Source organism: Poromitra crassiceps (genome assembly GCF_964638095.1).
Source record: "Poromitra crassiceps genome assembly, chromosome: 21".
NCBI classification, from domain to species: domain Eukaryota; kingdom Metazoa; phylum Chordata; class Actinopteri; order Beryciformes; family Melamphaidae; genus Poromitra; species Poromitra crassiceps.
This window is the reverse complement of record NC_139638.1, coordinates 1,457,809-1,475,060: the sequence shown is the minus strand read 5'-3', so window position 1 is coordinate 1,475,060 and position 17,252 is coordinate 1,457,809. Positions and strand designations below refer to the sequence as shown.

The 17,252-nt window shown below is 43.6% G+C and overlaps 2 protein-coding genes across 2 annotated transcripts in view; both read left to right on the top strand.

Annotated features, from left to right (window-relative positions):
* The window catches only part of LOC310795686 (putative E3 ubiquitin-protein ligase HERC6), a gene marked incomplete at both ends in the record, with an annotated part of 143,213 nt that overhangs the window by 749 nt on the left and 125,212 nt on the right, over positions 1 to 17,252 (top strand). The window contains 2 exons of the mRNA XM_083657755.1: positions 4,311 to 4,461; positions 5,387 to 5,463. Of these exons, the coding sequence (XP_083513881.1) occupies positions 4,311 to 4,461; positions 5,387 to 5,463 (228 nt within the window). The remainder of the gene's footprint in view (positions 1 to 4,310; positions 4,462 to 5,386; positions 5,464 to 17,252) is intronic.
* The window catches only part of LOC310795478 (putative E3 ubiquitin-protein ligase HERC3), a gene marked incomplete at both ends in the record, with an annotated part of 53,570 nt that continues 44,520 nt past the window's right edge, over positions 8,203 to 17,252 (top strand). The window contains 3 exons of the mRNA XM_083657530.1: positions 8,203 to 8,257; positions 9,704 to 9,931; positions 11,651 to 11,742. Coding sequence (XP_083513656.1) covers positions 8,203 to 8,257; positions 9,704 to 9,931; positions 11,651 to 11,742 — 375 coding nt within the window. The remainder of the gene's footprint in view (positions 8,258 to 9,703; positions 9,932 to 11,650; positions 11,743 to 17,252) is intronic.

The following is a 17,252-nucleotide window of genomic DNA, read 5'->3' as shown; positions in this document are numbered from 1 at the left end:
CTTTTCCTGTTTTCCATGCAGATTGTTTTATTTTTTTACAATCTTCGTTCTCAGGACACTCTACAATTTTCTGTTCCCAAAGTCCGAACTGAATTGGGGAAGAAAGCTTTTAGGTTCTCTGCACCCACCGCATGGAACAGTCTGCAGTCTGATCTTAAACTTAATAGCTTAGTAACCTTAAATGGTTTTAAGGCTATGGTAAAATCTCTTGAGAACAGGCTGTCTGTATGCAAATGTTTTATTTGATCATTTTAATGTTTTTCAATTGTATGTGTTTATGTGTTTGTTTGTTGTAACTTTGTGTTGCTGCTGTTTCTTGGCCAGGTCTCTCTTGTAAAAGAGATCTTTGATCTCAATGGGACAAACCTGGTTAAATAAAGGCTAAAAAAAAAAAAAAAAAAAAAAAAATCTCTGAAATATTAAAAAAATCTCTGAAATATTAGGGGAGGTCCGGACCTCCCCGTCCTCATAGCTAGCTACGGCCCTGGCTGTGGGGAGAAACAAGCCTTCGTCCTCACCAGAGCGGGGATCCTTCTCTCATGTGGACGCATCTCTCACGGACAGCAATTCCGAAGGACTGTCGCGGATGCAAAGGCACCAGGTCGGTGTTGAAAGAGTTTCGAAAAGTCTGGGCAGCTGATTCAAATTCACTGTAATATTCATTGTCAAGAGCAATTGATGGTCTTTGATGTTGTAAGATAGAGATTGACCTATATTTTACATGAATGAGTTGATACGATATGTCAGTTAACATTATCCAAGAAATAACAAATAGTTGTATTTGTTTTCATTGAGTTGAACTGTGAAGTGCTGTAATGTTAGTTGTTACAGCTAGGTTACTTACAGTAGGAAACTCAACTTTAGGTCTCACTTTCGTTTCCTCCGGACAAGCTCACACAAATGAAAGTTGGAGCAACAGCGCTGCTGCTCAGGGCAATAGTCCCTATCTGCAGAACCGGGGGAGAACCCAACCAGCAGCTTGAGTTGCTGCAAAGATATCTTCAGCGTGACAGCACCACCTAGCGATGTTAAAATGCTACTTCGGCCGCACAGATAGCCCACGCAAGTAGGCCTACGCATGCGCGAGTTGACGACGCCACAATTAAAGAATACACAATGTTTTTCTGTGCATACATTTTGATCTCAACACTTATTAATCTTAAAAATTAAAGAACAATAATTTGAACAAGAATTGCACTTTCTTTTCTTATTTTACTGATTGGTTTAATTTTCAAATATCATAAATAATCATTCCAATATCCCTACATCCCTAATGAAAACATCAGAAATGACAATAATCTTAAAAATTCTTCTTCTTAACCACAAGCTTCCTTCCCTTTCTCACTCACTCACTCACTCACTCACTCACTCACTCTGTTCACTCACTCACACAAACACACATTTGAATTCTTTATTTGCTTTCACAAATTATATAAAAATTACAGGCAATCAAATGTGTTAGCCCCCCCCCCCTCACAGTGGACACTATACTCAATACAACATAGCAAGGTGTCAACAGTAGGCCTACACAAAAATCACATAAGCCAGGGAATTAGAACTAAATTATTAAGAAATAATAGGAAAGGAACAAATAAAGAACAGTGGAAAAACAATATTCATTATAACATTATAAATTGCCTGTCATCCATGATGTGTGTAATAGACCAAATACCCTTCTTCCACCACTCTACAAAGACAAGATTTTTTTCTTAACCCATTGATACCTGATGCAGCATTTGTGTGTGTATCCCTTTAAGACCACGAACCGCGGTTAAACAAGATAGGCTACATTTATTGTTTCCAATTGGAACATCATGGGCAAGTAAAGTTGTGTTTAAACAGCAGTTTCAATATTGTAGAACTTGCTTATGAAAGACAGATACATGTATTGGTAACTTGGACAACTCCAAATCACAGTTCCAAAGAAACGCTCCATTTTTGCATTAGGTAGCATCACATTCTCATCTTTGACAAAGGCTTGTTGCCACTTCGGCTTGATCAATTACCATTCATAATGTCTGTGATTCATATTCAGTAAGTAGTGCTAGTGCTAGCTAACGCTAGTAGGCTACTCACGTCCATAATTTGTTCGACTCTCTCTCTGACTCTCTCTCTCTTGTCTGTCTCTCTCCATGTGCTCTGTGTCTAGAATTAATGATCTTTTATGTCCTTCTCACTCCCCGGCGGCGCTGTTGCGAAGAACTACGATGGCAACTATTTGTGCGGTGCGGCGACTATTTGCGAGGCGACTGCTTCTGCTGACTGGGTTCTCCGGTTCTGCAGCTAGGGGCTACTCGCTCAGAGAGCCAACAGCCAACAATAAAGAATCAGGGTCTACTGAAAATCGTTAATTTATGCCCCTCCCCGTAGTTTTGAGACTAGTGCTATCTATAAATTTGCCAATGTGGGCAATGTCTGTTTTAATCGGGGTACTAAAGTATAATTCATTTTTCCTTTCTAATTGAGACATGGAAAAGGGTCAAAAATCATGACTTCAGTACCCAATTTTTGTGCCGGCCACAGCTATGCCGTTTTACGTGCGATTGGGCAGAAACTCTCAGGGGGGGAAAAGAGCACCGTGTGGGTGACCTAACGGAGCAGGTTTATTTTTTAATTTAGGGCAGATTAATTGCCCTAAGCCTGAGGCTATAGTGTTAGTTCAGTGATGATGTCATCAGTGATGATGCCATTAGTGATAATGGGTGACCTGACGGAGCTGGATTTTTTAATTAGGTGACTGCCCTAATTCAGTGATGTCATCTGTGATGATGTCATCAGTGATGTTCTAGAGCAGGCGAGGCTGCGACGTGCAGTGGTCATCAGTGATGTCATAAGAGTAAGTGAGCCCTCACAGCAGGTGAGGGAGCAAGTGAGCCCGCACAGCGGTCGAGCTGCAGGCGGTCGAGGCCGCACAGTGGCTGAGCTGCAAGCTGCAGGGCCAGCAAGCCTAGGAATCGACCGCGCGAGATGCCTAGTAGCCTAAACTAGCAGATTTCCTGTCACTAATCTCATTGGGATGATTTTTGTTTGGTTTTATTTAGGGATGCACCGATTGCCATTTTCTTGGCCGATTCCGATTTCCGATTTTTGAATAGTCTGACTTGCCGATACCGATTTTTGCCGATTCCGATTTTTTTTTCTAAAAACAACAATTGACAGCTTACACAAACGTTTTTGTAACTTTGTTTAAAAATTAAGATTCATAGAACAATTCTTACATCTAATGGGGATCCAAATAAACAAATAAACAATTCTTATCATTTGCATGAAGTAGGACCTTCTCACTCAAACACATCTCAAAATAAAAGTGTTCCAGGTTAGGCTACTGGACAGAGCTTTTTTGTGCAAATACAATGAATACAAATATTAAATTAAATCCAATAGCCTATATCCCACAGCTATCATGCATTTACTTTTCCAAAAGAAAACAGGTGCAACAGAACATCAAAATGATCCATGGACAAGGAGTTTATAGACTGGCTCCAGACCAGTCCTCTTGAGTAGAGGGGAAATGAGTTTATGAGTTACAGTAACGATCTTCAGTCTGAATATCAGGCGGAGTTTACACACAGTCCGAAGTTTGGTATGCGTATTTTTATCTGCCATCCGAAAAAATATCGTCACGCACAGAAAACGTTGCACACTTGTGAGTCCGATGCATTTTTATTATTATGTCCGTCGTTCTCATGTCGTTCTATTTGCAATACGAAACAAATAGTCTCTCCTGTATCCACGTCACGTTACAACATGACTTGACAGGCTGCAGGCAGCAGCGCTGATGTGGAATGGAAAAGCAGGTCGGGGAATGGTTATACTGGACACACTCGCCAAGCCGGCTGTGCGCGGTGGCGGGTTGCTGGAGCACCGCTTCCCGGGGAGAGAGAGCAGAGAGAGGGGGGCCAGTGAGGTGAAGCGAGCCGCTCTGACTGGACTCCAGCCGAGCGGGACACGGCCGCACCTCTGTCTCCACGGCTTATTTTCGACTTGCATGTGTGACAAACTGCGAGCTTTGTCTACTTCACTGACGGTGAAAAAAATCCACAACGAGGAAGGTATGCTGGCGTGTATGGTGTGGTGGCTGGGTGCCTGTCTCGGTGCTTTGGGGTGCGCGCACGTCATGTGAAAATCGGCTCACAGAATCGGCTATTTAGAGTGACCGGAACAGATCACCGATCGAGGCCGATCACGTGAAAATCGGCCATTTCCGGTCACGTGCCGATCGATCGGTGCATCCCTAGTTTTATTTAGTGAATGTATGCATACTTCTCTGTCTTTCTGTCTTTCTTTCTCTCTCTGTTGTCCTGTGCCAGGCTGTGTTGAGTTTCTGGCCGGCAATGTGTGGGCGGTGGCCTGCGGTCAGGACCACAGTCTTGCTGTGCGTGGCGGAGAGGTCATCTCTTGGGGAAGCGGGAGGGACGGACAGCTGGGCCGTCCCCTCGACACAGCGTCCGAATGGCCAAGGCAAGTTCTGTAAAGAAGATGAGACGAGAAGTAGAGTCCGCAAAGTCCCATGCTGCTCCCAAAATGTATTCAGTTACCACAAGCGTGTGACGTTTTGGGGCAAAGCCCTTCCTGAATACATTTTGGGAGCAGCATCTACCGGTGTGTGGACTCTACTTCTCTTCTTCACTTGCACTTCGGTCCTGCACCTGCTTTTAACTTTTAACTTTTGGATGTGCGTGCCTTTTTCTTTTACCTTTTTGCAAGAGCTGTAAAAAGATCCCTAACTATAGAAGTCTATAGAATATATTAGTGTGGCGTTAAGATCGCCTAGTAACAAGCATGGGCATTAACACATTTTTACATGCAGGTAAAATGATCCTCACTTGTCAGAGTTTGAATGTTGGCTAATTGCAAATGTAACATTATTGTCTAGCTTGTGCAGGCCGTCACGGGTGTCAGACTCATTTTAGTTCACGGAACACACTGGACCCAATTTGCTCTCAAGTGGGCCAGACAAAGAAAATCAATGCTATAACCTATAAATAACAACACGTCCAAATTTTCCCTGTTTCTTTTAGTGTGGAATTAGGCCTATAGGTACATTTTAAGAACACAGGTTCACATAGGGTCAGCGCGTGTCGTGTGCTGCCGCCGGCCGGGAGAATTGTACGGATTTACTTTTCTATAACAGTTTAAGTATAACTGCTTTTCTTGGCCAGGTCCCCCCAAAATATGTTCTCTTATTTTGAAGCAGTGATGGCCAGGATTTAGCAGCGGGGGGCCGCCGCTACTAAATGCATATAGAGGAAACCCTGTCATTCATAAGAGGACTTTCAGAAGAGGCAAAAGCAACTCAATAAACATTACATAAAATAAAGACACCTGTGTATGAAGAAATTATCTTTTTTATTTGCTAATGTATGATTTTCCTATTAACATACAGTCCGGTTGACATACATCTGCCAATACCAGTGATTCAAGTTGCTTGTGGAAACTCCCATTCTTTGGCCTTGACTAAAGGTAAGAAACTAATGGGGTTGGGGAAATCGGCTCAAGCCAGAGAAACTCTGGTTGAGCATGCCAAAGCTAAACACGAGTTGGCATGAGTTTGGTCATGGTCACTCCCCAAAAAAGTGCACCCATAAACAGTGTTCTTAACAATCCTGTAGCCTCAATGAGCCACAGACGCAACATGCCATAAACTCAGGATTTATATCTCATTCTCACCAGAAGGAAATATAAACTATAGAATGTTATACTTGCACCACAGATTCCCTCCACAGGGGTTCCAAACTCCTGGAAAACCTGCAAAATGATTATGCCTATAGCCAGGCTGGAGGCATTATGGTTTCAGGTTGTCTGTAAGAAGGAGAAGTGTCCGTGTGTGTGCGTGCATGTGAGCATAATTCTGTCCGGCCACGGCTATGGCGTTTTACGTGCGATCGGGCTGAAACTTTCAGGGGGTGTAAAGAGCACCAGGGTGACCTGATGGAGCCGGATTTTTTTATTAGGTGATTGCCCTAATTACCTAATGATGATGTCATCAGTGATGTCATAAGTTCAGTGATGATGTCATCAGTGATGTCATAGTGCAGGTGAGGCCACGTGGCGGCCGAGCTGTGTATGCGATGCGCAGCGGGCAGCTGCAGGGCGGTCGAGGCCGCGCGAGCCCATAGTATATAGGATATAAAATTTAGTATGTGGGCAATGTTTCAAGTTCTGTGTCCGGCCACAGCTATGCAGTTTTACGTGTGATCGGGCTGAAACTTTCAGGGTGTGTAATAGGGATGGGACTCGTAAATTTTTATTGATATTGATACCATTTTCGAGTCTGCTTAACGAACCGGGTCCTTATCGGGTCCACTATCGATACTTTTCTTTTGTATTATTTGGTGGAAAGACATGACGACATTTTTTTTTTACAGAACTGTTTTTTTTATTGCTTAACACGTTGACTGCCACTGACGTATATATACGTCAAAAAAAATCCAGCGGTTCGATTTTTTTTTTTTTACGGTGCTACGTGGATCAATGCCCCCCGCGTCTCCTATGGAGATATTGGAAGTATTGAATGTGTATAATCTATTTTACCGACCAGCTAGGTGGCGACGGTCCTCTCCCGACAGAGATAAAGTCAACCAAAAGCAGCCGCCTCCCGCGGAAATGGCTTGGCGATTTTACAGTCAGAAACGAACGAGCCTCATTCTCATACTGTAGGCGGGGACGCTTTCGCGCTGCTGCGGTGGGGGGTTCCAGAAATGGACTGTGTGGGCAGCATAAAGCCTAGAGTCGCACGGGGCTTCATCGGGGCTCTCAAACCCAAGAGACGAGTGAGACCTATCCACACTCGCTGCCAGGGAGGGAGGCTGCTCAAACTCGCTGCCAGGGAGGGACGCTGCTCAAACTCCCAGCAGCAGAGCACTCACTTGTGACAAACGCAGGCTGAAAGCCACTAGACACGCCCACGGAGGGAGGAGTTGAAGGAGAGGGCGTTCGGAACTATATTGTTTGGATGTCTGATCTCTCACTGATGCCAAAAATAAATGGTTAAAGTGACTGTTCTGCCTGTTTGATTGAATTTCACAAAACTGCGATTATCTCAGCTTCCTGTCTCAGACGCTAAAACCATGCTGTACTCAACGGCTAATATCTACATAACTACTAACTCTACAAACTAACTCTTTTAGACAGAGAAAGCACACATTCTATTAGTACTTTTGTGAACTTTGTGTTGACAAACTCCAAGCAGAAAAGAATCCTCGGCTCTTGTAAAATGAGCCAGAATCCTCAAAAAAACGGCTTGGCAAAAGCTACCTACAGCAAAAAAAAAACGGCTGGCAGTCAATGTGTTAACTGTGAGTCTGTGACTGTTTCATTTCTGAACAGAAGGATTAGCCTCGTCTCCAATAAACAAAAACTGCTGATGCTGTTGCTGTGCATTTATTTGAAAAGGAATAGGGCCCACATGACATGCAAATAGTGGGTAGGCCCCATTCAAATTATTATAAAATTAATGGTTGTATTCTCATTTAAATATTTGCTTTGATTGAAACAAAAATCTTGGCATTAGTATTTTGTATAGTCTATAACAAGCTGTTAGGAGTTAAACAGGTCATAATTCCCTCTCTCAATTTTATATTGCTGTGAAAACACATTTATTGTGGACTGCAAACTATTTGGGCTTATTTCTTATTTTTTTTTTTTTACGGAAAACACATTGAATATCCACACTGGGTAGAATAGCCTCTATACCTAATATATACAATCAATGCTCTATACCCACTTTCACCTACAGTAGGCTATTAGGCTACATTGCCGCTTGCCCTCCTAATGGTGGGACAACGGTAGGCTACATGTCATGAGTTGTCACAGAGCAGGACGCATGGCACAAGGAACTTTCATCACTGCCTGAAAGCGCATATTTTGGGATTATTTTATCAAGTGGATTATGTCAACGAACGGGATTTGCCGTGGAGGCGTGGACAATGCATACCTTGGGTGGATGATGATGATGCTGCGATTGGAGCAGACGGGGTTTCCTTGCGAAGACAGTCAAAGGTTTCGCTTTTATTTGATGGCAAACGAAGGTGCTTATTCATGGAGGATGTGTTTCCACCCAGCAATCAGCTTGTCACAGATTTGGCATTTGGCTACAGGCTTGTCTTTGACTTTGATGAAGTGAAGCCAAGCTTTTGAGCGTTTCAGACGTTCAGCCATCCTGTCGCTTCCTCCTGTGTCTGTGTTCGCAATCGCAACCAAATGAATGATCAAAGGAGCAGTGAAAAGGGGGCGTTTCGCATCACGCCTGATGCACGTGATTCAATTCTTAATCGAATTAAAAATTGTATTACAGTCAATCACGTGCACGACACGGCAGCACACAGGCTTGACTGAGTCAGTGACAGGGCGTTTCACAGCGAATCCAGCGCACAGATCAGAGAGGGGAAGCACTCTGCGCAGCGGACCAGCAGCGCAGCGCAGCGGCCACTACTCGATAACAGTATCGATAAGGTCGGACCTTATTGATTTTCGGGTTTCGGCTTATCGATACCCGGGTCCTTACGGACCCGGGTATCGAGTCCCATCCCTAGTGTGTAAAGGGCACCGGTGCGGGTGACCTGACGGAGCCTGCATTTTTAATTAGGCTAATTAGTTAATGATGATGTGATGTCATCAGTGATGTCATAAGTGATGATGTCATCAGCGATGATGTCAAAAGTGATGTCATAAGTCACACACACACACACACACACACACACACACACACACACACGGAGGCATTGTGACAAGCCTGATCAGTGATGTCACAAACACACACACACACACACACACACACCCACACACACACACACACACACACACACACACACACACACACACACACACAATGAGGCATTGTGACAAGACTGATCAGTGATGTCATAGGGGGGCACACACACACTGATGATTAGGGCTGGGTTAAAAAAATCGATTCTCCGATTTTTAATCAATTTTTATTTGAATCCTCGATTATCGATTCATATGTCCAGAGATCGATTTTTTTTTAGATTTTTTTTAGATTTTTTTTTTTTTAATAAACAGGCTAAAATATTATGCTGTGTGTGGAAATGTTTGATCATTAATATCTACTTTTAGAAATTATATAGGCTGAAATCAAATCACTGTGCATAATTGTGAAAGTGTCTTTATTGACAGATGAAAAGGTTGTTATTTACCCTTTGTCACCACCTGGTGAGTAAATATACGTGTAACTAAAATTAAAATTAAAATTGACAACAGGTCTGCAACTTTTTCCCCCATGTATCTACTTGGCTGGTTGGGAACCCCTGTGTTACATAACTGGACAGTCATGTAATTCAGGGTACAGCTCAAAAAACACGTTTTGGTATCACTAACCAAATCAATATTGAAATTGATCGAATCGGAATGGAATGGAATCGAATCGAAATTAATCAATTCGCAACCTTGTGAATCGGAATCGAATCGATTCTTGAAATTTGAACCAATACCCAGCTCTACTGATGATGTCATCAGTGATATCATAATGGGGCACAGACACACACAAGGAGGCATTGTGACATCACCGATGCAGTACCGAATTTTCACACCATAAGATCATATCTAGAAATTATCTTGTAAATTCTGCAGTCTTCTCATACCCAGAAAGACGTATTACATCTCATTGCCACAAATGTGGCTTGTGATTGTATAAAACAACAACATTTGATTTGATTTGACTATTCTTTGTTCCACTTTCCAGGAGGAAGTGTCTTCTCCTGGGGTTTGAACAGTCATGGGCAGCTGGGTCTGGGGAAGGAGGTGTCACTGCAGCCCACGCCGGCCATGGTGCTGTCTCTGACTGGGATAGCAGTGTCCCAGATTTCGGCAGGAGGGGCCCACACCCTGGTCCTCACACTCCCAGGCCTGGTGTACTGCTGTGGGGCCAATAAAGCTGGCCAGCTGGGGCTCAACAGGGTGGATGAGAATGGTGCAAAGTTACTATCTAGGGATGGATGCTCACAAGCACAAATTACTAGTCTTTGCATATGATTAGACGTAATGAAACTGAGAGGCATAATATAAAAAATATGGCTGTCAACTTTTAATTCTTTGTAGTACAGGTCAGAATTTATGCCTGTCTAAATAGTGAATCTAATATTTATACCTGCTTAAAAATGTTATATTAGCCACTGTGTGTGTGTGTGTGTGTGTGTGTGTGTGTGTGTGTGTGAGTGAAAAGAGAGAGAGAGAGAGAGAGAGAGAGAGAGAGAGAGAATTTGGGATATATTTAGCACCAATGTAAAAAAAAAAAAAAAGCCATTCTGATTGCTTATCACTTTTGTTAACACGTTGAGTGCCAAGGACGAGATATCTCGTCTTACATAATCCAACCGTTGAGTGCCAAAGACGAGATATCTCGTCTTACATGTATAATCTATTTTACCGACCACTAAGTGGCGACAGTTCTCTCCAGACAGAGAGAAAGCCGAGCAGCCACGGGTCCGCTGGAGAAAGCCATTCTAATTTTCAAGGAAATAGCTGGGCGAAAACTCTTTCGATTTCACACACACACACACACACACACACGCGCGCGCGCGCGCGCGCGCGCACACACACACACTCGAGTACCTTTGCGCATAAATAAGACCAGAATCGCAAAAGCTTCTTCAAAGCTTTCAGCCGACACCTCAAGAAACGAACGAGCCCGTTCAGTAAGCCAGACTGCCCGAGAGCCGCCAGCAGCAGCAGCCCAGAGGAGCAGCAGCAGCAGCAGCAGAGCGGAGTAGGCTGCCTCAAGATTGGAAGAAGGGGATCGCGAAGGAATTTCTCTCCCGTGTCTAACCCCCCCCCCCTCGCCTCTCCTCTCCTCTTCCCCGCTCCTGCGATTCCCTTCTCTTTTTTTGGGATCAAACTCGCCTGTGACAAAACACTGCAAAGCCACACCTACGGAGGGAGGAGTTTGGAGACACACACACACACACACACACACACACACACACACACACACACACACACACACACACACACACACACACAAAACAGTATACAGACTTGCCCAAGGGCACCCATAATCACAGGCACGTGAGGTGGTTCTAAAAATCCATTTATCTCAAAACTCTCTGAAAATCTCTGAAACCATGCTGTACTCAATGGCTAATATCTACATAACTACTAACTCTACAAACGAACTCTTTTAGACAGAGAAAGCACACATTCTATTAGTTCTTTTTAGATGATTGGTGTTCACGAAGTCTTAACAGAAAATAATCCTCGGCTCTTGTAAAATGAGCCAGAATCCTCAAAAAAAAAACTGGCACAACTTACCTACAGCATTGAAAAAACGGCTGGCACTCAATGTGTTAAGTGATTTTATTTTTAAATATATTTTATTTTCAACTTTTTTTTAACAATACAAAACAGGCTCAGATAGCCTACCGGAAAAGAAAAAAAATAAAAAATAAAACTAAAGCCCCAATAAACAAAAACAAAACAAGGGATACATATATTAGACAATCGATATTACAACGTGGTGCTACTAACCACACAAAGTGTGTATGTGCTTGTAAGGAACATGCATGACTTTTATTAAGTGATTGATTGAAACAAACAGTATTATTACGAGGGGAAAAATGTCATTGGTCATCATTTTGAAATTAGCATGTTTTCCGTCTCCATGTCTAAACACATTTGTTGCTGTCTTTAACAGGCAGGTTCAACATCTGTATGGTCCCTGCCCTCAGAGCGCTGGGAGTCTCCTTCTTAAGCTGTGGAGCGGCACACTCAGCTGTTTTAACAAAGGTATTCACTTCTTTCACACTGCTTCCTTCATAAGCTGTTGTGGCACACTGCTGTTTTAACAAAGGTTTTCACTCCTTTCACTCTGCTGTTTTAACAAAGGTCAGGGCTCCAGACTAACTTTTTACACCACCTTACTTTTTAATTTGGGTGCACCAGCACATAATTTAGGTGCACCCACATTTTTCACCATGCCTTTTGGCACCGCAATAATACATTTTAAGCATTACCTTCTTTGTCATTTTGTATACATATTGGCAAATTATTAAATGATACGATCAAAGATTCTCATGTCAATAAACGTCTGTTAGAGTCACTATCACCAACCGAGTTAACACAGTGGGGATTGAGCCTATGGCCCACTGATGGAAGCCTTTGCATTTTAAGTATTGCAGCATTTATGAACTGGGTGTCTGTGATGTGATTATCACCTTACATTATGCTCCTAAGTTGAAAAAGTTAGAAGCACATTTAAGGACACAATGATTAATCTCTGATACATTACAATTTAGTTTAATTCAATTAAAGTAGGCATTCTTATGATGCACTATGAAGGTCTTACCAGATAAGAATGACTCGATAACCATTTATTTAGTCATCTGTAGTTTGCCTAACATTATGTAATGGTGGTCATGATTGTGGACGTTCACGTTACTGTGATTAGTGTAGTGACATATCCCACAGTGTGCTGTGAAGTCTCACTGTGCACTGCAGACAGTGAAAAACCGTAGCAGATAGCTGCTCTTAGATGGTCAAACGTTAACAGACAGCATAGTCATATTAACACCTTGAGTGCCATGGACGAGATATCTCGTCTTACATAATCCACCCGTTGAGTGCCAAAGACGAGATATCTCGTCTTACATAAACTTTTTTTTTTTTTGACGGTGGGACATCAATCAACCCCTTTTACGTCTTCTATATCAATATTGGAGGAAGAGAATGTGTATAATCTATTTTACCGATCACTAAGTGGCGACAGTTCTCTCCAGACAGAGAAAGCCACAGCCACGGGTCCGCTGGAAAGCCAGTCTAATTTTTAAGGAAATAGCTGGGCGAAAACTCTTTCGATTTCACACACACACACACACACACACACACACACACACACACACACGCGCGCGCGCGCGCACACACACACACTCGAGTACCTTTGCGCATAAATAAGACCAGAATCGCAAAAGCTTCTTCAAAGCTCTCAGCCGACACCTCAAGAAACGAACGAGCCAGTTTTTACAGTCCAGACTGCCGAGAGCGGCCGCGGAGCCTCCTCCCTCCGCAGCACAGACGGAGGGAGGAGTTTGGAGACACACACACACTCTCTCTCTCTCTCTCTCTCTCTCTCTAGTCCCGAGAGAGAGAGAGAGGAGAGAGAGAGAGAGAGAGAGAGCACACAGAGTGGGAGACAGACACGCTGTGGGGGCAAAGAACGGACAGAGATCTCTTCCTCTCAGAGCCGCGGAGCAACGCGCGAACACACACACACACACACACACACACACACACACACACACACAATACAGTATACAGACTTGCCCAAGGGCACCCATAATCACAGGCACGTGAGGTGGTTCTAAAAATCCATTTATCTCTAAACTCTCTGAAAATCTCTGAAACCATGCTGTACTCAACGGCTAATATCTACATAACTACTAACTCTGCAAACTAACTCTTTTAGACAGAGAAAGCACACATTCTATTAGTTCTTTTTAGATGATTGGTGTTCACGAAGTCTTAACAGAAAATAATCCTCGGCTCTTGTAAAATGAGCCAGAATCCTCAAAAAAAAACCTGGCACAACTTACCTACAGGATTGAAAAAACGGCTGGCACTCAATGTGTTAATGTCAACAACACATTTTAGCGATCTTGAATGACATGTTGGTAACGTTAGTAATCCCAGAATTAGCTTGATAGTTAGCTAGCATCCCGCTAGCGATGCTAACATTAGACGCTAAGATGTCATTGTCATGCCAGCCAACCGAACGTTAGTCAGAACGGTAGAGCGGTTCTCCCCGTGCCTCCTGGGGGTTTCCTTCATATAGGAACCCCCTTCACCAAAAACATGCAATATCCTGGTTGCTAATGTGGTTCCTCCTCTGGTTGTTAAGGGCGCCTGTTCAGAGGGAGGGGAACTGGTTGGAATAGCGTGAACCTCCCACGTGCTATGTCCTACCGGTGAAGCTTCCTCTGTCAGGTGAAAAGAAGTGGCTGGCAAACTGCCCATGTCTCGGAGGAAGCATGGAGCCAGTTTCGGCTCTTCCCAGATCGGCAGAGGGTGAAGTAGCAACCAAGATAAATAAATTAAATTAGCATTTAATCGGGGGGGGGGGGGGAAGAACGGTAGAGCGGTAGCATTCTCCCGTGTACAAAACCACCATCTGACACATTTTAATTCCATCTGTTTGTGACTCCGATTCCGGTACGACGAGTGAGTCTGGTAATGGATGGCTGGCTGTGGACTGTCCTGTCTGTGTTCTACTAGCGATAAGGACGATACGACTTCCAGTCGGATTTTCAAAGGAAAACGATTCGGCCCAAGTCTAAAGCACTCGGAAGCAATTGCAAACGTTTTATTTTTGTATTTCCCCTGTCTTTCTATGTGAGAGATTTAGCTTGACCGCTCTGCACGCTGTGGGACAAGAGTAGGGTGAGAGAGAGAGAAAGACGCTACAAATTTGAATTTATGAAAATATTGTGCATATATATGTGCACTGGCTGATTTTAAGGTGGGAAAATGCGTGTAAATAAACGCACTCTGGAGCCCTGAAGGTATTCACTCCTTTCACACTGTGCTGTTTTAACAAAGGTATTCACTCCTTTCACACTGTGCTGTTTTAACAAAGGTATTCACTCCTTTCACACTGCTTCCTTCATAAGCTGTTGAGCGGCACACTCTGCTGTTTTAACAAAGTGTGACAAATGTCGATATCCAACTTCTCAATTAAACTCGTGTCTAGAGGTATATTATTACCATCGACTAGGGCTGCACGATATTGGAAAAAACTGACATTGCGATATTCCCCGCCCATGCGATATATATTGCGATATGAAAAAATACAGATTTTCACCAGATTACCAGAATAGCTCTATTTGAAAGAAAATAATATTTCTAGAATGATTGGGATGATTTTGTAGAGGAGTCCATCTGATTTTGGAGGGGAAATTAGGTATTTTAATGTTTCTCAACCACTGGGCTGTGACCTACTGGTAGGCCTCAGAGCGTCATCTATCAGGGTGCATACACATTTTGACCAAGGGATTTCCATGACTTACATACATGAAAAAGTGAGTGAGTTATGACATTCTACTTTAAAATGTCACTAGCCTATACTTCACTTAGTGTAATGCAGCCTTTAAAATCAGGGAAAGACAATATGTATGCTGTATCACCATATTACCATCCAACATCTAAAACCATATAGTCTCAAATCACAATATGCATATAAATTTGATATATTGCCCACCCCTAATATTGAATGCCAGAATCTACCTCCCAATGATGCTATTTGCAGAAAAACATTAGATTTAATTGATTATAATCACTGCTTTCAACTTCTTTCGTTCTTCCAACATTTCAATAAATCAACAATGAAACACCGCTGCCACTTCACACACTTGGTCTGACCCCCCTCCAGAAACTACCAAGTGGTACGCTCCGCATTTGGGGAGTTCCGGTTTTTGAGCGCACGCAGGGCAGTACAGAGAGACGAGGATTCACATGCAGCCGACCGGTGACAAACAATTCATTCGTGAAAAGTAATAAATATACATTTAATTGCCCAGCTATGTCTATTGTCTTTTTATTTTCACCGACATGTTTTGTGTAAATGAGTCGCTATGTATGATTAACTCTACCGTAACGTTACTGCTATCATGTGATGCAACATCAGAGACTGAAGGGGAGAGACAGCTGCAGTGATACACGGACAACTTCTCAGTAATCACTTTAGCCTTCGTGTCATAAGTTGCGGTCTTGCTTTTTGGTGTTTCAAGAGTAAATATCTCCACTCCATGGACATGAGTTACAGCAGCCAGCCTGCTGTATACTAGTGCGCTGCAAGCTGTGGACAAGTCCGCCTCCGCAATCACATCGTTTACAGATGGGCTACTGTCTGCAACCCAACATAAGCAAAAACAATTCAATTGAGCTATTTGTGCATGTTTGTTGTGTTGAAGCTAAGCACTAAATGAGTGAGTACAGTAGCGGGGTGTCTCTCTCCTTTGAGAGAACCTGATTTCACTCAGTAGGCTCCTCCCCTAAAGTGAGAGTTTATCAAGCAACATGACGAGTTAATTTGCTTTTGACATCGCACGTCCTGCGATGTGACTATCGCGCATGCGCACATTGCGATGACGATGTGTAAACGATATATCGTGTAGCCCTACCATCGACCATTTGTAACATGAATTGACAAAGATTACATGAAGAGTAGGGCGTTTGACTGTTGAAGTATAGCTGAATTACCTGTCGATGGTGCAGGCTGACTGGCACCGTCGTAGTCAGCTGCTTCACCGGGCCGGCTGGTCGCTCTGACGGGCCCTACACACCGCCCGCAATCAACTCGCATGTACTCGCACTCGCCCAGTCAGCCCTGCCTTGCTGTATTTCCGTCTTCAATTGGTCGATTTCGAAATGCCCCTCCTTCCCTCGCTGCCATCTTGTCGCTCACCAGCTTGCAAAGCATGCTGGGATACCTGCCGTCAGGACATCGCAAGCGACAAGATGAGAGGAGGGGCCAAAACCGAAATAGACCAATAGAGAGCCGCAGGAACGAGTCTGGAAATCATCGATGCTAACAGTCCTGGTTCTTCACTGTTTTCGCCTATGGGAGTTTTGAATGGGTTTTTGGCGCGATGCTTCTAATAATCTCTCTGGGCAACGCAAGCTTAATCAAACGCGAACAAGTGTTTAGTAATATCATCTTCACACACGAGGACCACTTTTATGAGTTTTGAAGCTTTTACGTGCCGTTAAAAGGGAGGCTAGCTAGCAAACGGCTAAATGAGACTACACTGTTGAGTCGATGGGGATATATACGTCAATAACGTCACCACTTCAAAGGACGAACACGGAAATTCTCTTTCCCTCACCTGGTTCAGCCCCGTTCAGCCCGGGGTAATCAGTGCACACATCAACAACAGTCCAGGTTGAGTGCTGACGTGACGTGGAAGCCTATGCGACAGTGTGTAGTTCTGGATTAGCTTAGCTCAAGCTTTTTACTTCTAGGGCTCGCATTTACGCTACAAAACTCATGAAAGTGGTCCTCATGTGTGAAGATTATCCGACTGAACTCTGGTTCGCGTTTGATTAATCTTGCGTTGCCCAGAGACCGTATTTGAAGCATCGTGGCAAAAACCCATTTAAAAATCCCATAGACAGAAACAGTGAAGAACCAGGAAGTCCGGGACTTCCGCGTTCTGACTACAAAAATACGTCATCCCTGCAGCTCTCTATAGAAGACGGAAATACAGCAGGCAGCCAACCAAGCTGCAGCAGCGGGGCAGGGCTTG